The sequence below is a fragment of the Brassica napus genome, chromosome C3 (assembly GCF_020379485.1).
Source record: "Brassica napus cultivar Da-Ae chromosome C3, Da-Ae, whole genome shotgun sequence".
Taxonomy (NCBI): domain Eukaryota; kingdom Viridiplantae; phylum Streptophyta; class Magnoliopsida; order Brassicales; family Brassicaceae; genus Brassica; species Brassica napus.
In genome coordinates, this window is record NC_063446.1 from 57702318 (window position 1) to 57728021 (window position 25704).

Below are 25704 nucleotides of genomic sequence, written 5' to 3' on the forward strand. Positions count from 1 at the left end.
CTTAAAGTCCCGATCAACGAACACACTTACTCGCTGCAATTCAAAAGAACACTTCACACAAAAGTTAGTAGACAACTAATCCCAACAGTCTACTAACAACAACCTAGCAATGCTAATCAAACAACCTAGCAATGCTAACCAGCAACCTAACAGTGCTAACCAGCAACCTAGCAATTCTAGATTCCACTATCCCAATCATAATTCCTTAAACAATAAATCTTATTGCTGGACGTGACCGGTTTCCCTAATGCCTTTTGTGACTCATTTTGACTCGATAAATATTTAAAACCGATTAAATCATGAGTTCCGGAAGCATGGACGAAACCATGCTCTGATACCACCTCTGTAACACCCCCGAACCGTCCTTGGCATAGGTCAACCCACCGGCCAACAATCAAACAAGAACATGACCGACGGACGACTCACACCAAGGGTTGGAGATGAAAGGCCAACCGGCCAGCCAACAATCAAACAAGAACATGACTGACCGTCCAACCCAACACCATGGTCCGGAAGCGCTACGTAACGGGTTAGGGACGATCCGGCCAGAGTCACAAAATTTACTCCACGACCTCGACCAGTTCGTCCACTAACACGTCCAGCTGCGTCAAGGCACAAGGTTTTGCAACCTGTACCTAGAGTTAGCGTTTTCCGTTAGATCGAGGACTAAAGCTTTTCAACCCGTACCACGACCTAACGTTGTGTTAGACCGGACTAGTCAAGTATCAGAGTACTCATGAAGCGCATATAAAACAATTACTTTTATTGATTTAAGAAATATTCATACATTGAATAATTCAAGACTGGGCCCGGCCTAATGCCAAATCGAGTCAACATAACACAATTCACAATACCGTTTACAAAAGGCATGAAAATCTACACCGGCGGTCCTAACGTCCAGCACCATGCTATCCAATCATCCTTACCTAAAGCGACCTGCAAAAAGGACAACAGAGTTGGATGAGTAATCTAGTATTACTCAGTGAGCTGGCGGCCTATACCCGCAACCTAGACTCTAACCCAGACAACCCAAAATAACAATCAATCTAGCCCTAGCATGCAATATAAGCTAAGGTTAAGCAAGCTGTTACTAAGTTAGACTTGGCCTTTTACCATAATCCAACTTCCAATTAACGGGAACCTGCATTAAAACAAGTCAACAACCAATCCTTAGTTAACCATATATACGCCTGAGTTCAGTACTCATGTAGTGTTAGACACTTAGACTATACAAGTATCATGAGCCGGTCGACCAACAATCAAATAAGAACATGATCGGCCAACCAATGATACCGCATAGCTTTAATATCCACCACCCTTCACAAGCAATCCCTCAAACACATACATGCCAACGTCAGGCCTACACTAACAAAATACACACCAAGCCTAATCCGGTACCTAAACCAGACTTAGGACTTAATGTCAGAACCTGCAAACAAAGCAATCAACAACCACAACCACAACAATAATAAGATAGTAACAACCAATGACTCGATCTTACTCGTAACACCGTATATCGGTGCTACATTAACTCGAGGGTTCCATAACCCTCTACGACACACTAACACAACACTCTAACCTGGGCCCTGGTGACTTCGTGTTCAACCTCTCTATCGGCAATATCCTATCCCCCTACCACAGAGGCCAGAAGAAGGAACTTTCAACCGACCGCGGCCCACAGTCCTTCGGGTCACCGCGCGACAGCCCACAGTCCTTCGGGTCACTGCCACATTACACCGTCGTGTAATCACTCAGCCATAGGCCATGATCCCGTCTATCTGAGTCTTCCCGATCCAGCGAATAAGGGGTTTCCTTGAACCCGCTGGGTACGAGGGTGAGGAAACACTAATCACCCCTCAACATGCCTAGCATGGGCGGGTTTCGCACCTGCTGTCGACATAACACACACTCGACACAATTATCCCTAGGAAAGACCTAAGGGACAAGACTCCAACCCAAAACTAAACAATATATAGGAGTCTACGAAAATATCAACCAATACTCGTAGTCCAGCCTATATGGCATAGGACCCGTAGTATCAACATCACAACCAGGAGATCGACCTATATGGCCAAGATCCCTAAACAACAACATTATCACTAAACAACTCAACCAGTTAGTCACTCCCTTACCAAGAGATGACTAACCTCAATCAACAAGATTAATTAAACGAGCAAGCATTTAATTAAATCTACTCAATCAATCTACTCAATCAAACCGTTACCCAGATAGTTCGGCCTCATGCTACGATACTATCTTTAAAGATAACGGGAATCTGCACTCAACCATATTAACACTCAAGAATATAAACCATGATGCATCCTAGTCCTAGTCAGGTTATTATCTCAGTCTTAATTCCATTTCATCTCAGCTAGCCCGTGCTAAACTGAGTCCGGTTTAATAAATAACCCCAAGGACTCTACCATGCAAGAATGTGAGCATTCTACTCTATATGAATACTCGATCTTCCCTAAGTTCCAAGTGGAACTCAAACAAAACCAACTCACAAAACTACCCTAAATTCCAAGTGGAATTCACACAAGACCAACTCACAGTGTTCTAGGCGAGAAGCAGCTGGTTGATCGGAGAGGACATGGCCAAAACTCAAGGGACGACTTGACTGGACTGGACTGAACTGATCTCGACTTGGACAGAACCTCCTTTAGCTTCTGGACAGTTCTTCGGACTTCCCGGCGGAGTATCGAGCATAATTTCGACTGATCTGAACCCGTGGATCTGAACTAACTCCGGACGGCACCTCCACTTGATCATCAAAGGAACTGAGTGGCCTGGACAAATTCAGTTGGACAGAACCGTCCCTAGGCGCTGACTCGAAATCAGTAGAGAACTGACCTCGAAAACTCTCTAAAATTCTCGAAATAGCTCGGAATCACTTGCTTTCTTTTTCTATTTCTCTTTCACGTTTTAACTTGGTTTGGACAGGTCTGGATGTGAAGAAATGAGCTGGGGTCATGGGGTATTTATAGGAGACACCAGCCAATCAGCTTCAGGTTGGTGGCAGCCCGTGTGTCGCTTCGCATGGCTCCGGACGCATGCGCGGCGGCACCTCGTGCTCCACATGTTAGGCTGCATGTCCAAGTCACATGCAGGACGCCACCACTCCTCCCACATTTCAGGATGCATGCCTGGAGTGCATGCAAGAAGCCACACCAGTACACACATGTCGATCAGCATGCTTCGGTTGCATGCGCGGAGACACCTCGTGCTTGGTCGATCCACCTCGTGCTTCTACATGTCAGGCTGCATGTACAGCTTCCATGCACGGCGTCACCTCGAGCTTTGGGAGACACTCAGCTTGTTAGATGCTTGACACCACATTCTGAACCCATGCAACGAGCCACCTCGAGCTTTTCGGTCGGTTTACACGATTTTTTACCCTTCCGGCAAATTTCTGACCCGTGATCAATCCTGAATATTTTTCCGCTCCCGTTCTGATGCTCTAGATATTTTTAATAGACTCCAGATGAATTCTGATATCCTGTAAAAATATTCCCCGAGCCTCCGGCTTCCTCGAATAATTCCATAATACCGAAATTAGGGTTTTCGCCCAATTTTGGGTTTTCCCGTCGTGCTTCGATCCCGTCGTGCTTCGATCCTGTCGTGCTTCGATCCCGTCGTGCTTAATTCCCATCCTGCTTCCAGCTTATGATGTCTCCAGAATAATATTTTACTGATATGAAGATTTTCCGAGAAAACTTCGTGATGAAGAAACGTCGGTCTTCAAAAACGTCGAGCTTCTAAACCGTCGTGCTTCCAAAATTGTTATGCTTCCAAAACGTCCGTCTGATCAATCTAAGACATCTTCTAACTATGGTCGAGCAACTTATTCGACTCATAGTTCACACACGATCACTTCTTCTCCCACCTCGTACTTTAAAGCTTCTCGATCGATCCTTATCACCCGCGACTCGACCACCACAAACATACTCGACCATTCTCTTTTTTTTTTTTTTTTTTTAAACGGGTTTCTACACCGCCCGTCTGCTTTAGCAAGTTGATGATTTTGGTCAAGGGGTGTGTGGGCTGGTGTACATCCTAAATTTCCGGTCTCTGTAACAATATCCAAAGCGTACTTGCGTTGACATAGAAAAATACCTTCAGGACCTATCAAGACTTCAATGCCAAGAAAATATTTTAATCTTCCCAAATCTGTCATCGCAAAGCATTTTCCCAAGTATTCCTTGAATCGCTTCAGCTATGTGGGTTATTACCACAAATAAGCAGATCATCAACGTAAATCAGTACTCGTATCTCAATATCCTTGCACGAGTAAGAGAACAAAGAATAATCTTCATATGACTGAACAAAACCGAATTTAAGCAATGCATCCGAAAGCTTCTTAAACCAACACCGGGGAGCTTGTTTCAGCCCGTATAGAGACTTTCTTAGACGACAAACTTTTCCAGGATGTTTATGACGGAAGCCAGGAGGAAGCTTCATGTAAACTTCTTCTTCAAGGTCACCATGTAAAAATGCATTCTGGACATCCATCTGATAGACTTCCCACTTCTTTGCTGCAACCAAACGCAAAAGAGTACGAATTGTGGTCATCTTGACAATGGGAGCAACCATCTCATTATAGTCTGTTCCTTCAACTTGCTTATTTCCCTTGACCACTAAGCGGGATTTGTGTCTTTTAATAGACCCGTCAGCATTGTATTTTATTTTGTAGACCCACAGAATATCGAGTGCTACTTTTCCTGGAGGAAGGTCAGTGATGTCCCAAGTGTGACTATCCTCAAGCGCCACAACCTCTTTAGTCATAGAATTATCCCAGATTTTACTACAGACAGCTTCTTGAAAATGTTTAGGCTCCTTTGCACTCGTAATTGCAGTCATATAAGCCCGATGTCCTGGAGAAAGCTGTTCATCGGTTATACAGTCAGACAGTGGATAGAGAGAGTTACCTGGAGCGTTAGACGAGGACAAGAGGTAGGAGTTGGGAAGAGTGTGATGTGTATCAGACGTACTCGCAGCGTTGAAGAGAAGATAGTCTTTTAACTAGACCGACTGCGTCTTTTCTCTGCGACCTCGACCAAGATTTTCAGAAGACGCACTGACCTGAGACGAGTCCAAGTCCACAACAGGTTGATGCTCCGTATCAACAGTCTCTGTTTCTGTTTCAGAAAAACCGGTTGCATTTTCTTAAACATTGGCGACATTTTGTTCAATTGTATTAGTGGTAGGAGACGTTGGACTGCTCCCCCTGTCATCAAGACCCACGGCCCAGTCCTCATCAAGAACTACATCCGACGGTGACACTGCAGGCTGGGCAATTTTCGAGTTTGCAAATGGAAATACATCTTCTTGAAAAACAACGTCCCGAGAAACCAGAAACTCATTACGTTCAACATCATACACTTTCCAGCCTTTCTTGCCGAATGGATAGCCAACAAATATACAAGACCTGCTTCTTTGACTAAATTTGTCTCTGTCTCGATTCATTTTGTGCGTGTAACAGGCTGATCCAAAAACATTCAACAGTTTATAATCTGGTTGCACTCCGTAAAGGACTTCATAAGGCGTTTGTCCTTTAAGTACAGTAGTTGGAGTACGGTTGATCAAATATGCAGCAGTAAGAACAGCTTCGCCCCAAAACTTAATTGGCAAGTTAGCTTGAAACATGAGTGCTCGAGAGACATTCAAAATGTGTCGATGTTTTCTTTCGACCCTTCCATTTTGCTGTGGTGTTGCAACACATGACGTCTGATGCACTACGCCCTTTTCTTTGAAGTAAGATTTCAATACCATGAACTCAGTGCCATTGTCACTGCGAACCATTTTAACAGACTTCCCAAACTGCTTTTCTGTATAAGCGAGGAACTGTTTCAAAACATCTTTGACTTCAGACTTTTCAAGCAAGAGATAAGTCCACACTGCTCGGGAGAAGTCATCGACGATAGTTAGAAAATACACAGCACCACACGAAAAAGCCACTCGATATGGTCCCCAAACATCGACATGAATAAGTGAAAAACAATCTGAAGCTTTATTCGAACTATCATTAAAAACTTCTCGAGTTTGCTTAGCTCTAAAACAAATGTCACACAGACTATAGCTAGCTAATTTAGATGAACTAGAAAACAAAGCCAAATCCTTAAAAACTGAGAAAGACGGATGTCCCAAACGTTGATGCCACAAAGATTGATCGGAAATACCACTGACTTGGTGACTCTTTGCTGAGACTATGTCTGTGAAGTAATACACACCATCACGCTCTTCACTGGTTCCTATCAGAGTCCTCGTAAAAGGGTCTGTAAACGCAAAATGTATCAGTAAACATTGCAAAGCAGCTCGTCTGTTTCAGGAACATATAAAACATTCAACAACGTTATTTTAGACGAGAGTGGAAGAGATCCCATGCTCATCGCATATGTCTTTCCTCCATCAGCAAAGGCGACAAAGCATGGTGATATTGGCTCAACATTCGTCAAAAGTGACAGTAAACCTGTCATATAGTGCGAAGCACCTGTGTCGAGAATAACATCACCGAGTTTACTCTTACCAGACAGTCTATCTGAAACATTGGCTCCAGACTTTTCTTGAATCATTTGTGTAAGAATTTTCCACTGATCAGACGTAAAATCAGGAAATTCTGACGAGTTTGAACTTGTAGCATGAGACACATTAGCTCTTTCACGACCACGACCACCACTGCGACCTCCTCTTCCACGACCACCACTACTCTGTCCATGCCCTGCATTGCGTTCTGGAAACCACTCCGGAAAGCCCACTATTTGATAACAGTCACGTTTCTCATGACCAGTCCTTCCGCAATGAGAACAGAGCATTCTAGGCTTAAGTATTGTGCTCTCTGTTCTGTTCTGTGTCTCGGCTGAACCAGACTGCTGACCTCTACGAGACACTTCATCAGACTGCGTTTGCCATGCAACAAATCCAACTGCTTCTTGCTGATCACGGCCGCGAGTTGACGCAAGGCGCTGTTATTCTCTTATTATTTTGCTGTAAATTTTGCCAAGAGAGGGAAGAGGATCCTGACCAATGATTGAGGTACAGATTCCTCCAAACCGAGAGTCGTCAAGTCCCATAACAAACTGGTGAATCTTCTCTTGCTCTCTTTCACCAGCAATGGCGGCAGCAGCACCACATGTGCACACATGAACAGGCTGATACACCTGCAACTCTTCCCACAAAGTAGAGAGTTTTCCAAAGTAGTCCAACACAGATTGATCATCCTGCTTACACGAGGCGAGTTGTGCCTTTATTTGATGCACTCTTACTGTGTTTCCCACCGAGAAACGTTGCTTCAGATTCTCCCAAAGCTGATGTGCATCTGTGATGTAAGTGACCGTAGATTTAACCTTTGGTTCGATGGAAGCTCTGATCCATCCAACAAGCATAGAGTTAACTGTCAACCAATTCTGTAGATCTGGACTACTATCAGCCGGCTTCACCAAGGTACCTTTGATGATCCCTAGCTTACGTTTTGCTTGGAGAGCATTCAACATCTCCGAAGACCACTCATTGTAATTTTCACCATTCAAACGAACCGAGGTGATCACTGCTCCCGGGTTGTCGGAAGCATAGAGCGTATACGGCGAGACAGACGCAACTTCATCCTTCTTTTGACTGGCTTGGGCCAACGCATGAACGTCCGACATAGCGAAGCTTAGTCAGAGACTTGGCAGAGATCGATTTTCAATTTTGTTAATCGGATCAATGCTCTGATACCACGTAGATATTGATAATCAACTGACTTGTTCTTATTAACATCATACGATCTGTTCTTATACAAAGACTAAGGCGGTGAAACATATTTCCTTGCCTTGTCATATAAGGAAACAATCTTTATCACGTATAGGAAAATATACAACTAAATATATGTTAATATCACCAATATTCAACAGATGTGGATGTTCCTAAGAGACAGAAAACACATGAATCCCCGGTTTACAGCTTGATAAAAAACTAGAAGAACCAAATTTTAGTTCTCAAAAAAAAAAAAAATTAGTTCTCAGAAGTCGTAGCACAAGCTCTGATCTCTCTTTGTGTCTATAGAGTGAGAGTGCTTTAAAGAGTATTTGGCTTGAATGAATCTTTATTAACACTCAACACAAGTATATATACATCATATAATCTAGGGTTATGACAGTATTCTAATGTATTTACATAATGGTCCTTACAGACAACATTATTGCCTTACACGCCCCCTCAAGATGGTGGAACTCTGGTGACACCAATCTTGGTGCAGAGCTTCTGGAAAGGTCCTCTTGATAGGGGTTTCGTGAGTCCATCGGCGAGTTGATCGTGGGTCGAGACGTGAGTGACGCGCAGCATGCCATGTTGTATCTGTCCCCTGACGAAATGGTAGTCTATCGCAATGTGTTTCATCTTGGAATGGAAGACTGGATTCTGGCAGAGGTACGTTGCGCCTATGTTATCACAGTACACCGTCGGAGTTGAGGGAACACTTACGCCAAGTTCTGTCAGTAAAGAGCAAATCCATCGGAGTTCCGCAGACGTGTTCGCCACGGCTCTGAATTCCGCTTCGGTGGAGGAACGAGCTACGCCTTTCTGCTTCCTAGACGCCCATGAGACCGGATGAGAGCCAACATATACGATGTACCCATTCGTGGATACATAATCATCAGAGTCTCCAGCCCAGTAGGCATCGGAGAAGGCGTGGAGAGACATGTGGCTCTGTTTTCGCAAGAATGCCGTGGCTGAGAGTGCCAGACAAATACCTGAGGACTCGTTTGACGGCGAGCCAGTGATCTGTGGTGGGTTTATGCATGAATTGCGAGAGCCTATTGACAGAGTACGAGATATCAGGTCTCGTAAGGGACAAGTATTGAAGGCTCCCAACTATTTGACGATACTCTCTTGGATCGGTTAGTGGTGACCCCGAGTCGAGCTTGAGTTTTGGTGATGATGCCATAGGTGTTGATACTGGTTTTGCATGAAGCATATTGGTTTTTATGAGCTGATCAGAAACATATTTTCGTTGCATCAGATGTAAGCCATCCTTGTTCCGGATCGCTTCTATACCCAAAAAATAACTCAAATTTCCCATGTCTTTGATTGAGAACCGTCGTGCTAACGTATCAATCACTTTTTGTACCAGCATAGTCGACGAGCCAGTGACTAAGATATCATCCACGTACACTAGCAGATATACGAACTCTGTTCCTTGCTTCAGTATGAAGAGTGAAGTGTCCGACAGTGAGTTGTGGAAACCCGTAGCGATAAGGAACTTGTGGAGTTCAAAGTACCAGGCCCTTGGCGCTTGTTTCAGGCCGTATAACGCTTTCCGGAGTCGACAAACTTTATGTGGATTATCAGCATCTACGAAGCCTGGGGGCTGACAAATGTAAACCTCTTCCTTTAGAGTACCTTGCAAGAAAGCTGTGTTGACGTCAATTTGACGGACAGGCCAGGAGTTGTTAACAGCTAACCCCAGCACAATGCGTATAGTTGTGGGCTTAATCACCGGACTGAAGGTATATGTGAAGTCAATTCCAGGTTGTTGATGATAGCCCTTCGCAACGAGACGAGCTTTATAGCGATCGATGTCACCATTCGGTTTATACTTTATCGTAAAGATCCAGTGACACCCAACAATGTTCATGCCTGCACAAGCTGCTTCCAAGTCCCACGTATGATTCTGAACTTGTGAGTTGAATTCCGCAAGCATTGCAGCACGCCACTTTGGGTGCTTCATTGCTTGTTGCCAGGTCGTTGGGATCCAGTGAGGATCTTCTTGAAGATTCACTGTGAGGTTGTAGCGTGACACTGGTTTTATAATGTTGTTGCGAGATCGCGTCATCATCGAGTGTCGCGGTGGTGCAGTTGGTGCTGAGTTTGTTGCAGGTGGAACCTCTGTGTCTGAGGTCGAAGCATTTTGGGGCTGTGGAGCTACCTGTTCTGTATCGACGTCACGATTGTCATTGTGCGCTTGTGACATTGTTGTTGATGGTGACGACGAGCACTGTGGTGAAGTCGCAGAGCTCGTGGGCAAGCTTTCCATTGTCGTAGACGACGAGTGTACGAGTGGAGGCGGGGGATGTATGATGGTGTGGGGTTGATAGGTAGAGGTGGTTGTAGGTTGTTCATGTTGTGTGGTTGGGTATCTAAGCTGCTGATATGGGAATTGGTTTTCATTAAAGCGGACATGGCGAGAGGTGTAGACTCGGTCTGTTGTTGGGTCCAAGCACAGATAAGCAATTTGAGACAAGGAGTATCCCATGAATACGCAGGGAGTTGATCTGTTCTCAAGCTTGTTTGGCGCATATGGCCGGAGCCAAGGATAACACAAGCAACCAAAGGTTCGGAGTTTGGTGTAGTTGGGTTGTGTGAGAAATAGTTTCTGGTATGGGGACTGATTTGAGAGGACGGGAGTAATCAAGCGGTTTATGAGAAAAACCGCGGTGGCAAAGGCTTCAGGCCAGTAGGTTAGTGGCATCTTCGCTGTGGAGAGAAGCGAGAGACCAGTTTCGACGATGTGTCTGTGTTTCCGTTCAGACATACCGTTGTGTTCATGGGTGTGTGGTGATGTGGTGAGGTGGGATATGCCATGGGTCAAGAGGTAGGACCTGAGAGCTAAGAACTCTCCTCCATTATCTGAGTACAAGTTCTGTATTTTCGTTTGAAAACGAGTTTCGACGGGGGGTTTAAATTGAGTGAAAACTGTTTTTACTTGGGATTTTGCTGAGAGTGGGAATAACCAAGTGTAACGGGTAAAGTAATCAACCAAGACAAGGTAGTATTTGTGGTTTTGGGTTGATGGGACAGGAGATTGCCACACATCAGTGAAAATATATCGAAGTGGTTGAGAAGAAGTGATTGAACTTTGTTGAAAGGGTAACTTATGAGTTTTATTAAGCAAGCACTCATTTTAAGGAAAAACACACATAGAAGTGTTTAAGCAAGGTAAATAAAACTTGGAAACAACAGATTTAAGAGTAGATAAAGAGGGGTGGCCAAGCCGGTTATGCCATCGGTCAAGGGTTGCTTTGGTATCGGGATAGACTGCATGCGCGGATGGGTTAAGGGTAGGCTTGGGCCACTCGTACAACTCAGCCTTCGTTCGACCTTGGAGTAGCTGCGCCCCCGAGCTGAGATCCTTCACCTGAAAATGAGCAGGAAAGAATTCCACAGAGACCTTGTTAGCACTGCAGAGGCGATACACATAAACCAAATTTTTGTTGACATTAGGAACACACATAACATAATTAAGTTTGAGAGGTCTAGATGAAGTAGGAATAGTCATACAACCAGTGTGTGTGATCGGCATTGTGGAGCCATCTGCGATTGCTACTTCTTCTCCACCATTGTATGGTTGATGGAGTGCAAGATTGTTGAGGTCTGACGTCAAATGATGAGTCGCACCACTGTCAAGTAACCACGGATTGACATTATATGGAGAGGCCATCACATAGTTTTCCCTTGGTTGCCATGGCTGATTCATCGGTGAGAGCTGGGTTTGAGTTACAGGAAAGTTTCCTGCTGACTGGTTTTGATTGCACGTGCGTGCACTGTGTCCAAAGACACCACACAGTTGGCAACGGCCTTGATAGCCGCGAGGTGTGCTCTGTCGGGGATTGTTTGCTGAAGACGAGTTGACCTGTTGGTGTTGCTGCCAAGTCTGACCTCCACGATGTCCTCCTCGGCGTGAGTTGTTGGATCTGTTGTTGTTGGATCCTCTGTAGTTGGTGTAGTTTGCCGTCACAGGTGCTGGAGGAACACTGGCGATAGCAGTTTGAAGTTTGGCTTCTTGGTTGATCATCTTCTCATGGAGTTCAGCTAACGATGGTGGTGTATCTCGGCTCTCAACCTGATCAATCATCGTTTTGTATTCTTCCGGAAGACCTCCTAGTATCTTCTCAATCTGATCTTCATGATCCATTGGTTTTCCAAGGAGTGCGAGTTGATCAAACCGTGTGGTCAGACCTTGATAGTACTCGTTGATTGATTTGTTGCCTTTAGACCAGTTGTCGACTTGCTGCTTCAGTTGTTTGATATGCCCTCTGCTTGGTTTGGCATACGTTGAGTTGAGGGTAGACCAGATCTCTGCAGATGTGTTTGTTGTCGACAGGATCGGTTGAATAGTTGTGGTGATTGCGCCTAGGAGACCACTGTATATCAGTTTGTCTTGGCATTTCCACAGAGAGTAGGCGGGATTAGGAGCTTCACCCGCATCTGTTGTGATTTTAGCCGGGGGAATTACAGCAGAGCCATCAAGATGACTTACTAGATCGTCATGTTGATGTTGAGGAGGGTAGGGGTTTGCGAGACCGTGATAGTCTCATTTGTGAACGACGGCGAGTTTGAGGTTGTAGACATCGTGACTACAATGAAGAAGAGGCTTGAGAGATTTGAAAAAAAAAATTTGGATGGCGGCTTGATTTAGGTTTTAAGCCTGCTCTGATACCATAAAGAGTATTTGGCTGAATGAATCTTTATTAACACTCAACACAAGTATATATACATCGTATAATCTAGGGTTATGACAGTATTCTAATGTATTTACACAATGGTCCTTACGGACATCCTTATTGCCTTATATGCTTGTGCTGGCAAAGTTGCAGAGAAATCAGTGGAAATATTTGTCTCGGCTATATATCACCTTTCAGATATTCAGGGTCTGGCTCTCGTGCTAGCGGTTTGTGTGCACCTCTCAAAGATCCGTTTAAAGGGTGAGCATTTTGACAATAATCTACTTTATCTTATAATTTGGCCTTCATCAAGTTTGGTAATGAATCAAGCAGCGCAACAAAGTCAAGGCGCTTGTCATAGTTTTTGTACGTTAACCACCTCTTTTATTTTTTGGCCAACAAGGTTAACCACCTCTTTTGAAAAAAAATGTGATAGATTTTATCAGAAACAAAGGCTTTTGTTGCCGAAACAACACTTCTTGGTCGCATTATATTGCTGTTGTATTGTATCCCAATATTCCATAGCTTTTCACTTTGGATTGTTCTTGTCCATAGACCGTTTACACAAAGTTGGCGAGCACAACTTTCAACAGAAAAGCATTTTCATAACTGAAAGTTGCATAGGCCCAAAAGCAATAGTCAGCAATAAATGCAAACTTGAGGCCAAACCATAAAACCTTTCAGTATAGTTATTGAGAAAGAGACAAGCTAAACTGGGGGAAGATTTGTGGCTAGAAAGGTATGCACGTGAATGCAACGAAACATATCAATCTGTATGAGTTCAATCAGATTCTAACGCTTTTGATCATCCCACTCGAAGTTTCTGCTGTTCCCACACACACGTGGTCCAGTTGTACTTCGACGTCATCTCACTTATATTTTCTGTCCTTTCTATCTCACTTATATTTCTAGAAAACGATAATAAAAATTGCTAATTACGAGTTTTAAAAAATCTAGTTAAAATAAATAATTATTTTTTTGACTGATTTTGTTTTCCGTGTAAGATATTGCTTTTTAGTTTAATTTCATAGATTAAACAAAGAAAACTGCTCTATTATATTAATCTACTAGTTTTATTGCAGGACAGCTCATGATGTTCATATCGATCTATTATGCGTTTCTGCATTTAGTACCGGGTAGACCTCTGTACTTTCTATAATTTTTATACCCTTTAATTTTTAACATGTTTAAATTAATGATTTATAATGACTATTTCCACTTTCAAGATTACAAATTTACATGTTCAACATAACTTTCCAAAATCCATATAACTTATTGAACAAACCATGTTGAAGTAGCATTTCATTGTTGGTCGACTTACATATAAACTTTTTTTTGGATGAATGACAAATATGAATATATGATCTTGGTTTGATAAGCAAATTACATTGTGGTTAAATCTTCAAATACAAGGCAAACAAATATATATTGGGAGTCAAATTAAACATTTCGGATCAATATATGATTGCATAAAACCTTCTACGTCGTTTATACATTGAACGTTAAAGTATGACATCCATATAATAATATTATCACAATTCGAATGTGAAAAACAAGTTTGACTGTTAAAAATATACTAGTATTGTTTGTACATTAAACAATCCAGTTAGTAAAAAGTTAATGGATAAGAACATTTGTTAGATGCATGTGCCGTCGGCTTATAATCATGTTAAAGTATATCCATGAGACGCTCATATTCCAAAGGGATGGCTGCTAAGAGTTTGACTACGCCGGATTTTAATTATAAATATCCCATATGCTTTTTAAATAGAGATGATAGGTTTGACTAATTGATTTCCATTCCACTTTTTTTTATCTGGGTTAAAAGAACAGAAGATAGAACTAGTAATTATTTGACCATGTCATTTTTTGGTTAATCTTTGACCATGTTGCTTTTAACACGTGTTTTTTGAATTTTAGTTTGTCGTTTATTTTCTTTCACAAATAAATTATAAATTTGTAATAGAGTTGAAAAAATAGTAATGCATTTAGTATTTACGTTTAGGAAATATGATGCATCTGGCTGTTAACATATGCATATTTCTCGCGCTGATGTCACCGGCAAGAAATGTGACATCTCTCGCTCACAATCATTCAGAACCAAACAGCTGGTTCTGTTCGTCTTTTGTCCTCACCTTCATTGGTGGAAATATTCCGATTTTGCATAGATCTTCATGATACATTCGTAAATTTAATCTCCTAGACTGTATTTATTTACAAAGAGATTTATACACGTGTCGTCACTATAATCATTTTCGTTGAAAAAAAAATAACATAGACATGATTTTAGAAAATAGTAACATGACATCGTATTAATTGTAAGATGTAAAATTTCTTTATAAAAATTTAAATTTTTTTGCAAAAATTTTAAATATGGTAATAAAAATAACTCATATATCATCTTTAATGTCAATTTTCCATATAAATATTTATATATGGTAAACTATTAAATATATTAATAATTCTATATCACAATTAAAATAATAATATATATGTATACATGTATCTCACATTAATAAAAATAAACTAAATAAAGTAACACTACTCCAAAAAAAATTTGATAGTTAAATATTTAAACATTATTTAAATTTATCTATTCATATTCATCATTTAAATTAACAAAAAGATTTTTCAGTTTAACTAAAACAAACAAAGTCTCAAATTTATTAGAATTTATATTATATTATATATATATATATATATATATATTTAAAATAAATAATCATTAAACACAATAATATGATTAAAACTATTTTTATAAAATCTAATTTTAACTTAATTAAAATTTAAATAAAATCAAATTTAAATAGTTATACCAAATCAAAAGAAATAAGATTACAAAAATACGTTTATGATTTTTTTATAACTATTAAAGTTAAAATATAAATTAATAATGTTGAAATATAAATCAAATTTTTTTTTTGAAATAAAAAATGTTATGTTAAAAATTACTAAACTCCTAATTTATTATATTTACCCAACAAATCAATTTTCATCAGCCTAAAATCTTTCTTTGTTTTCAAAAAAAAAAATTTAGGTTATTTTATTTGTGCATGTCATTTTACATATGGATCAGGCTAATTTTTTTTTGTATTCTTCCAGTTTTATCGATTTTTTTTAAATGACTAAAATCAACTGTTGATGAACAATGGTTTTCAAATATTTTTGCAACATTATAATCATAAGTAATCTAAAAATGATAAAAAAAGTAACTTCAATTATTTTCCGGTTACATTTGAGAGAAATCAAAACTAAGAATTCAAATAAATAAACAGAGAAATAAATGTTCTTTTTGACATTTTCCTTTTGACATTCGTTCAAGTGACTAAACTAACAACAATATCAGACAACTGATTTCTTCCGCTAAATAAAAAAAAAAATTGGAAGACGAATTTTTTTAATAAATCAAAAACCGGTCCATATTTAAGCCTCCAAAAAACCGGTTAACCTGAGAACCGAATTACGAACCCGGCTCAGATCTCGGCCTTTAAGAGTCCTTCCCTGACCTGTACAAACGGAAAACGCCATTTGACCGCTTTCGATCCTCCGTCCAACGATCAGATGCGGCGGAACCATTCTCCTTCCTCCGTCTTCCGAATATTCCTCATCCTCAGAATACCTCCTTCCCGGAATATTCACTGGAAGCGACGATGAGAAAACCGCCGGTGAAGGCAACGGCGTCGTTTTACTCAGCCTCGATGTGTTTCTCATTCTGCTTTCGGAGTTTTCTCGGAAATTAACCGGACGATTCTCTTTCTCGATCACGTCATCGCGGCGGCGAATTGGGAAGAAGCTGTCGGAGAAAATGATCTCAGATTCGTCGAACTCTTCCGACATTGTCAGAAACTTAGAGACTTTTAGGTTGTGTAATAAGAAAAAGGTTTTAGGTTTTGTAGGAAAGGTGAAATTAGATTTAGATTAGAGAACAGTAAGAAGAGGAGACGAGAAGAAAAGGGTTTATATAGAAGAAGAAGAAGAGAGGAAACGTAGAGAGTACTCAAGTCTTCTCTTTGTCTCTTATCTGATGATGTCATCATAATGGGATTGAGTGCGGACCCCGCTTTACTTTCTATATCTATACACTGTTTGTATATGTTTTTGACATTTCTTTATAAATTATTATTTTAAAATCATTTTATGACTTCCATAGAATGTTATCTCATCTGTAAGTAATGTATGTAGATCGGAAACTCTTATTGGATTGAATCCTTCTTCGTTTTGTTGATAATATGATAATATGTTTTTATTTGATTCTATTTAGTAGTCTTTTGCTGGAAATAACAATATAATATATAGTATACATACCATTTTGTAAAAAAATCGTATATGAAAATTTAGGTAAATAATTATAACATTTCTCTTTTTAGATAGTCATTTGTTAAAAAGTTGGATTAATGCAAAACCGTGAAAATTAACTATATATAATTAAATAAACTTAATTGCTGACAAAAAAAACTTAGACAATCATTTTTGGCAACATAATGTGCACATTTTTATTTTTCTAGACAGGTTCATTGATTTAAGAGGTTTTGAATAAATTTAAGGGTCCAATATAATTCACTTCTGTGATAGATTTATTAGAAATAAAGTTAATCTGCAATACGTTTCAAATAAAAAGAGGATGATTTTAAGATCTGAAAATAATTTGATAAAGAATTTTCATTTCCTAAAAATAGTCTACAACTCATGTAAGACTGAGATTTTCGCAAGTCCGTAGCCCGAACGTTCGAGACAAATTGAAACATTTCTTTTTACATTTCCAATATTTCATTAATCAATAGTCACTCATTTTCCTCGATATTTCTTGTTGAATGAATCAAAACTTATTTAAAAGTTCATGTAGTTCAAGAAATCGACGACACAAAAAATGGTTTATACTTGTACTTAAAAATTAAAATACTACTTCTATTTTTAAATAAGATCAAATTAAAAAAAACCATCCTATTAACAAAATACAATAACAAGACTGATTCAATTTTTGAAATGTTGACAAAAAGAAGACTGATTTAACTTCGTACAAATATACATAAATAGATTAAGTAGTAGGTACACAGGCCAATCATAAATAAATTAAAAAAAACTAATCAATAACAATCATGAATAGAAAATTCTAAATACTATCACAAAAAGTTAGATTCTCCCTGACACGCTTTCCGATGCAGAACCGCTGGGACTTTTCTGACCATGCTTACACCGCGAAACCGATGCAGAATCGCTGGGGCCTTTCTTGGTTAGTGAACAAAATGATTAAAGCTAGGGATATCATTTACCCGCTGATCAACAGAAGGGTAGGCAATGGAGAATAAACGCGCTTCTGGTATGATAACTGGTCCCATCTTGGAAAGCTATTCACACTTCTTAACGCTGAAACTTCGAGATTGGGAATTCCTCTATCTGCGACTGTGGCATCTCGGTATAGTGATGGAAGTTGGGCTTTACCTCCTGCGCGAACAGACGGTCAATTAGCATTGCAGGTACACCTAACTACTGTGGTATTGACAGATGAAGAAGACTATAATGAGTGGGTGATAGATGGAAAGGTTAGACAGAGTTACAAATGTGGTGAAGTGTACACTTATCTTAAAGGTCCTCAGCCACTGGTTCCTTGGGCGAAACTGGTATGGTTCTCTTACGGAATTCCACGCCATAGCTTCTTGACTTGGTTTGTCTTACTTAATAGATGCCCTACAAGAGACAGATTAATCAGATGAGGATTAAATGTCGCACCAAACTTCTTGCTCTGTAACACAGGTCAAGAGAGTAGGAATCACCTTTTCTTCGAGTGTCCCTATAGCACCACTATCTGGTCATGGATCGCGAATCGCTGTGATCTCCATTTTTCAACCTCTTGGGATGATACCATTCTACAGCTACAACCACTGCGAGGCAATAGAGACTCTAAGCGCCTCTGTCTTCTAGCGACGTAAGCAACCATCTACTGGATCTGGTCCGAGCGCAACACAAGACTTCACCAGCAAGTATTCAAGCCGGTTGGGACTGTAATCACCGCGATCGACAGGCAAGTCAGGAACATGCTTCAAAGCTTTCGGCATGCAAACTCCCGAGCTTCATCATCTATGACCCAACTATGGTTTCTCCGATCATGACTTTCTACGGAGGAAACAAGAGAGACAAGGACGCGTACCGACCCTTGTTCTTCAACCGCTTCACTTCCATTGGACCGGTTTGGGCTCTAGTTCCACTGATATGTGTTTTCTAAAAATTAACACTGGGTCAAGCCCATGACAAACTTAAACTTAAGCTTTATAGGCTGATTTTATTTCTTTTGCTCATTTATATTAAAAAAATCAGTTTAAAAAAAAAAATCAGGGATAGAAAATATTAATATAGATGGAAACTTGGATTTATACTTTTGCAGTGTTTTACTGAAAAAGGAAGCTAGGTGTCTGCGTGTTCTGACAAACCAGTCTCCGTTTCTTGTGGCCCACGTATTGTTTCATATTTTTGTATTTCGTTTTTTTTTCCAATTTAGTACTAATATTTTACACTACAAAATAATAACTTAGTTTTATAAAAATATAATAAATACCATAGCGTCAATCCTTTGAAATGTTTTTTAGTTTCTTCCAAGCCTTCAGATTATATTTTTAGAATATACATAATGCACAGTCTACACTACATGGCCAATTAATAATCTAGAAATACTCCCAATGACCAATACTATCTATCATTCAAGTTGCATTGATTCCTAGCTTTTCTGTTTTCCAGTTAACAACACCTGATTCGAAGGATTAGTAAGTTAACAACACCTGATTACTTTTTTTTTTTGCCACGGGAGTAAGTTCTAGAGGTCTTACAGTTGGCTTATCAAATCTTGTGAGCCTAGACAGTTCATTTTTGAAATAATATTTACAATTTAGCAAACAAAACAAAATCTTAGTGATGTCTCGGTAGAAGTTTAACAACGACTCCGGTCATTCTTTTCATGTTTTGAAATAAAATCCTCGGTTTAGAAATCATCTATCTATCTATACTATTATTTAAAAAGTGATTTTTGTTGTATAATATAACAGTGGGAGTATATTATTTATTTGTGTTTGGTGGCAAAAGGGGAGAGAGAGATTGAACGTTTTATTATATATATATTGTATTAGGAGAGAGATAGTGGAGTGACAGAGGAAGTTGTGAAGTGTAAAAGATAATTATTATTCACTTCATATGATCCTATTTATAGAGACTTCAAGTCGGTAAAACTAACAGACTTTAGGAAAAGACAAAAGAAGAAGATAAACATTATTTTCTAAATAGATAATCATTATCCAACACTCCCCCTTGATTATCTATTTTGTGTTACGTAGTGCCTCGTTAAAACCCTAGTCATGGAAAAACCCATTGGGACAAAAACCATGACAAGGAAAAAAGAGTACACTGTCGTAATCTCCCTCTGAGAATAGTAGACGTAGCTTTCTCATCATAGGTCACGCAAATGCCGCATTCCGATACCGTAGACATGTTTTCAGAATGTTGTAGTCGGAAGAGCTTTGGTGAACAAGTCAGCTGGATTATCGCATGACCGTACATACTCAATGTCCACTTCTTTATTTTTCTCGAGCTCCCTTACGTACGAGAAAAATTGGAGGGATGCGTTTTGTTCTGTCGCTCTTAATGTAGCCTTCCTTGAGTTGAGCAACACAAGCCGAATTATCTTCAAATATTTTCGTCGGCTCTTTCTCATTGACTATTCCGCTTGATTCTTGTATGTGGTGACTCATTGATCGAAGCCACACACATTCTCGACATGCTTCGTGAAGCGCAATAGTTTCTGCATGATTCGAAGATGTCGCAACCAGAGTTTGTTTCTGGGACCGCCAAGAGATCGTGGTTCCACCAATTGTAAAAACGTAGCCGGTTTGCGATCGAGCCTTATGAAGATCTGATAAGTATCCTGCATCTGCAAGACCAACCATACCAAACTCAGGTTTTCTAAAATACATTAACCCTAAATCAATTGTACCTTGGAGGTAACGGAATAGATGCTTTATTCCGTCCCAGTGCCTGCGAGTAGGAGCAGAACTATATCTCGTCAGTAGATTAGTAGCAAAAGCTATATCTGGTCTGGTACAGTTTGCAAGATATAACAGCCCATCAATAGCACTCATATAAGATACTTTTGGACATAATATCTTCTCGCTATCTTCGCAGGGCCTAAAAGGATCACTCTCAACATTGAGAGATCTACCAATCATTGGAGTACTCAAAGGAGTCACTTTGTCCATACGAAAGCGTTTCAATAACCTTTTCGTATAGTTTGATTGATGCACAAATATCCCTTCTCGGAGATGCTCTATCTGGAGCCCAAGATAAAACTCTTGCCGAGATCTTTCATTTCAAACTCCTCTTTCATATGAGTTCGAGCATCATCAACCTCCTTTTGAGTTCCAATTATGTTCAGGTCATCTACATATACAGCAATGATCACAAAACCAAATGACGATTTCTTTATAAAAACGCATGGACATATCGCATTATTCACATATCCTTTACTCAAAAGATATTCACTTAAGCGATTGTACCACATGCGTCCAGATTTCTTTAATCCGTAAAGTGATCGCTATAACTTGACCGAACAAATCTCCCTGAATTTTTTTTTCAATGCTTCAGGCATTTTCAATCCCTCAGGGAGTTTCATATATATATCGTTATCCAACGATCCATATAAATATGCAGTCACAACGTCCATGAGATGCATCTCAAGATTTTTAGACGCCGTTAGGCTCATCAAAAATCTAAACGTAATTGCATCCATTACCAGGGAATACGTTTCCTCAAAATCAATTCCCGGTCTCTGAGAAAAACCTTGGGCAACTAATCGGGCTTTATATTGTGTTACTTCATTTTTCTCATTTACTTTTCTCACGAATACCCACTTATACCCAACAGGATTTACGTTCTCAGGCGCTATGACTATAGGTCCAAAGACATTTCTTTTATTAAGGGAGAGTAATTCAATTTGAATGGCCTTCTTCCACTCCTCCCAATCACGTCTTTTCTGACATTCCAAAATGGACCTTGGATCGGGATCATCATTTTCATGATCGATCTCCTTGGACACAGAAAAGGAAAACATTCCATTAACATCTTTTATCTTATTTCTGATCCATAACTTTTCATCTCGGGCATAGTTGATGGAAATCTCATACTTTTCTGTTCTCTTCTCGTCATCTGGATCATCTTTATCTATGCATTCTTTCAGACATTTTTCAGTAACAGGTTCTTTTGGAACCTTTCCATTTATGTCTTCTTTCAGACATCTTTCAATATCAGGTTCTTCTCGAACCTTACTATTTTGCTCATCCAATTTCTTTTTCTTTCGGGGATTTTTATTTTTAGAACCCGCTGGCCTCCCCCTCTTTAACTGAACCATGGGTTCATTCATTTTATTTCCATCAGTTTGTTCTTTAGGAACATCAACTCTTGATGGAACATTTTCAGCGGGTATACATGACTTCGTCACCCTTCTCGTATCTGTGAACGCATCTGGTAACTGGTTTGCCAAATTATGCAAATGCACAATTTTCTGAACTTCCAGCTCTCTTTGATTCGTAGGGGGATCAAGGTGTAACAACGACGGTGTACACCAAGTAATCTCTTTAGGAATTCTATTAATTCCTCCCCCTAACGTTGGAAATTCATTTTCATTAAAATGGCAATCGGCAAATCGTGCCGTAAACATATCACCAGTTATTGGTTCCAAATATCTTATTATACTTGGTGACGTATAACCCACATATATTCTCAATCTCCTTTGTGGGCTCATTTTTGTTCTTTGTGGCGGTGCTATCAGAACATAGACCGCACACCCAAAGACACAGAGATGGGATACATCTGGCTCTTGCCCAGATGCCAATTGTAATGGGGAGTACTTATGATATGCAGTCGGTCTTAACCGAACCAGTGCAGCTGCATGCAATATAGCATGACCCAATACAGAAATTGGGAGCTTCGTTCTCAAGACTAACGGTCTTGCAATCAACTGCAACCGTTTTATCAATGACTCGGCCATGCCATTTTGTGTATGCACATGGGGAACTGGATGATCCACATCAATCCCCATTGACATACAATAATCATCAAAGGCTTGCGATGTAAATTCACCAGCATTATCAGGCCTTACTTTCTTAATGGCATACTCTGAGAACTGCGTTCTCAGCTTTATTATTTGGGCAATGAACTTTGCGAAAGCCGTATTTCATGTCGTCAAAAGAGACACACTTGACCATCTACTAGATACGTCAATCAATACCATGAAATACTTAAACGGCCCGCACGGTGGGTGGATCGGCCCACATATATCACCATGTATTCTTTCCAAAAACATTGGTGATTCATTGCCTACTTTTGCTGGTGATGGTCGAGTTATAAGTTTTCCTTGAGAACATGCATTACATGTAAACTCGCCCGTTTGCAAAATTTTTCCGTTTTTCAACGGATGGCCATTCGAATTTTGCACTATCTTTCTCATCATGACTGAACCAGGATGTCCTAGCCTCTCATGCCATATTTTAAATGTATAAGTAAACTTCATGTTTACCACGGCATAGGACTCAGTCATGGTTATTTTCGTACAATATAGTCCAGAGGATAACATTCTTAACTCTTCCAATATATGTTTCCTCTCGGACTTAATGCAAAGAAATTCAATGCCATCTTTACTCATAGTCTCAATATGATATCCATTTTTTTCGGATATCCTTAAAACTTAACAAGTTTCTATGAGACTCGGGGGAATACAATGCATCACTTATTTCAAATATTGTTCCCCCTGGCATTTAAAATTTCGCTCTTCCAGAGCCCATAATAATCTTTGCATTACCAGATATTGTACTTACGCTTCCAGCGTAATCTCTTATTTTGAGACTGGAGAAATATTTCTTATCTTTTATTATCGTGTGCGTTGACGCACTATCTGCCAAACACAAATTTCCATCCATAGTCTCAAAGTTTGGCATTTTCTCGGCTGGTTTAAGAAATTTCGGATTGATAAGCCTCAGTTGTTCAGAGCTTCGTGCTGATAACGTGTTGTATAATATAACAGTGGGAGTATATTATTTATTTGTGTTTCGTGGCAAAAGGGGAGAGAGAGATTGGACGTTTTATTATATATATGTTGTATTACGAGAGAGATAGTGGAGTGACAGAGGAAGTTGTGAAGTGTAAAAGATAGTTATTATTCACTTCATATGATCCTATCTATAGAGACTTCAAGTCGGTAAAACTAACCGACTTTAGGAAAAGACAAAAGAAGAAGATAAACATTATCTTCTAAATAGATAATCATTATCCAACAATTTTGTTGATTTGTCAATTTCTCCATAATTTCAGGATGAATAATTAATTTTAATAATATAATGGTAATTTGTCATTTTCTCCATAATTTTAGAATGAATAATTAATTTTAATAATATCATTATATCTTAATATTTATGATTTATCAACTTCTCCATAATTTTAGTATGAATCATTAATTTATTACAATAAAGTTGAGTTTTCTCACTTCTTATGATGACACCTCATCACTCATATGTTTAAAATTGGACATGTGTCACTTTTAATATCTCCTCATCCTTTCTATTTGGGTTGTCATCACTCTTTCTTATTTGTGTATTTATGGGCCTTTACAAAATGTAACTCATCTGGCCCGTTTTCGTTTAGGATTTTCTCTATTCCCCGACACCAAGCAATCACCGATGTTCCTCCTTTGTTCTTCGTCTCCCGCCGGCCATGCCTTCCCGAGCGTTCTATTTTTGCTTTGTGTTGGACCACTTATGGACATTTTATTACACAAAGTCCAACCACAGATTTTTAAGCCCTCTTCTTTCTTTACCTCAGTGCTCAAGCCAAAAAGGACACACCGTTTTCGTTTTTTTTGTTCTTTCGACAATCGATGGCGAGTAACGCCTTTCCTTTACAATCAATAGTTGTAATGACCGCAATAATAATCATTAAACCAGTCTCTCCACTCATTCGCATTGATTTCTCATACACCCTTTCATGGTAACGTATGAAACTTTATGACTATAAATACGGAAGGATGAAGGACATGATAATCATCTCTCCTAGCAAAACATTTCATACTTTCCTTTTGAAGCTTATCTATCATTAAATCTGACGTTGAGAGGCTTGGAGTAGAGATCAACCAAAGAAACCATGCCATTTCTGCACGTGACGCCATTAAAAGTACACAAGTTCTTTGCTGGCAGACCAATCTGGGGGTTGAGTCTTAAAGTTTATAAGCTGATGTATTTCTATATACACAGACTGAGATGGTGATGCTTGAAGCGAAAGAGAGAAGATATATAAGAAGGCGAGAGTTGTTACAAATCGAGATTACGCGCCTTCAACTGATTTTAATCAACTAAAATAGACCAATCGGAACGCGCTGCGTCAACTCGAGCGATAAAAAAAGTAAAAGAATTTTAATGACAGCTCAGCAACCAATCAAATTAAAGAGTTAGAAAATGCAGTCATTGGACGCTAGCGACACGTCAATGCATAAGTTGGAGGCGCTGTCATTTGCAGCGGCGATAAAAATACAGAAAATGCGAGCAATCGGCAGTCGCGGCGACAACTATATAACAACACATCGGTAAACTTTCTCTCACCTGTTTGTTAATTTTTGGTCGCCGACGCTGACGCTGCGTCAGAGAAACGAAGAGGCCTTTTAACGACTATAAATAGTTGTCCTCGTGATGAGTAATGACTAAATGATTTATCAATTTTCTTTTTTAACCAGTTACAAAATCTACTCGAAACACAGATTCAGGTTCACCAGTATATATTCGGTCACTCCATCGTTAATCTCCAGAATAGAGCAGTTTTAATGCGCAAGAAGCAAAAAATAATGTTTGCAACATTAATCCATCTGAAGAGAATCTGGTAATTATCCATCTATTGATAAAAGGTTTTCATTTAAATTTGAAATGATCCAAAAATATATATATCAATATTTGGAACATTATAAATAAGATAACTGCCTATGTTCATAACAATTTTACCATATTTATTTCGAAGATCAAAACATATATTTTATTAATTTAAATATGTATTCATGTAGTCTGTTACGTTTTGTACCACTGTAATTAACTTATGGTTTAAAACTTCATTAAAGTTATATTTGTAAAATAAAAATTTGGTCACACTATATTTATGTGTTTAATGTTTGTAACAGTTTTACCCATTTATATTTATGTTTAATATCAAAACATAACCATTAAACCATAACCAAGTCAAAATAACAATGTTATTTATTATTTCTGGTTCAATACTA

At 39.3% G+C, this 25704-nt stretch overlaps 1 protein-coding gene across 1 annotated transcript; it reads right to left on the reverse strand.

The window, feature by feature from the left end:
- Window positions 1-15613: 15613 nt before the first annotated feature.
- Window positions 15614-16491, reverse strand: LOC106386046. Its single transcript, XM_013825940.3, has one exon. The coding sequence runs from the start codon at window positions 16251-16253 to the stop codon at window positions 15840-15842; it is 414 nt and encodes a 137-aa protein (XP_013681394.1). The 5' UTR covers window positions 16254-16491; the 3' UTR covers window positions 15614-15839.
- Window positions 16492-25704: the final 9213 nt, after the last annotated feature.

What these genes read in the sequence shown, in the direction of transcription:
- LOC106386046 (XM_013825940.3), bottom strand. Translation starts at nt 16,253, where the DNA reads ATGTCGGAAGAGTTCGACGAATCTGAGATCATTTTCTCCGACAGCTTC.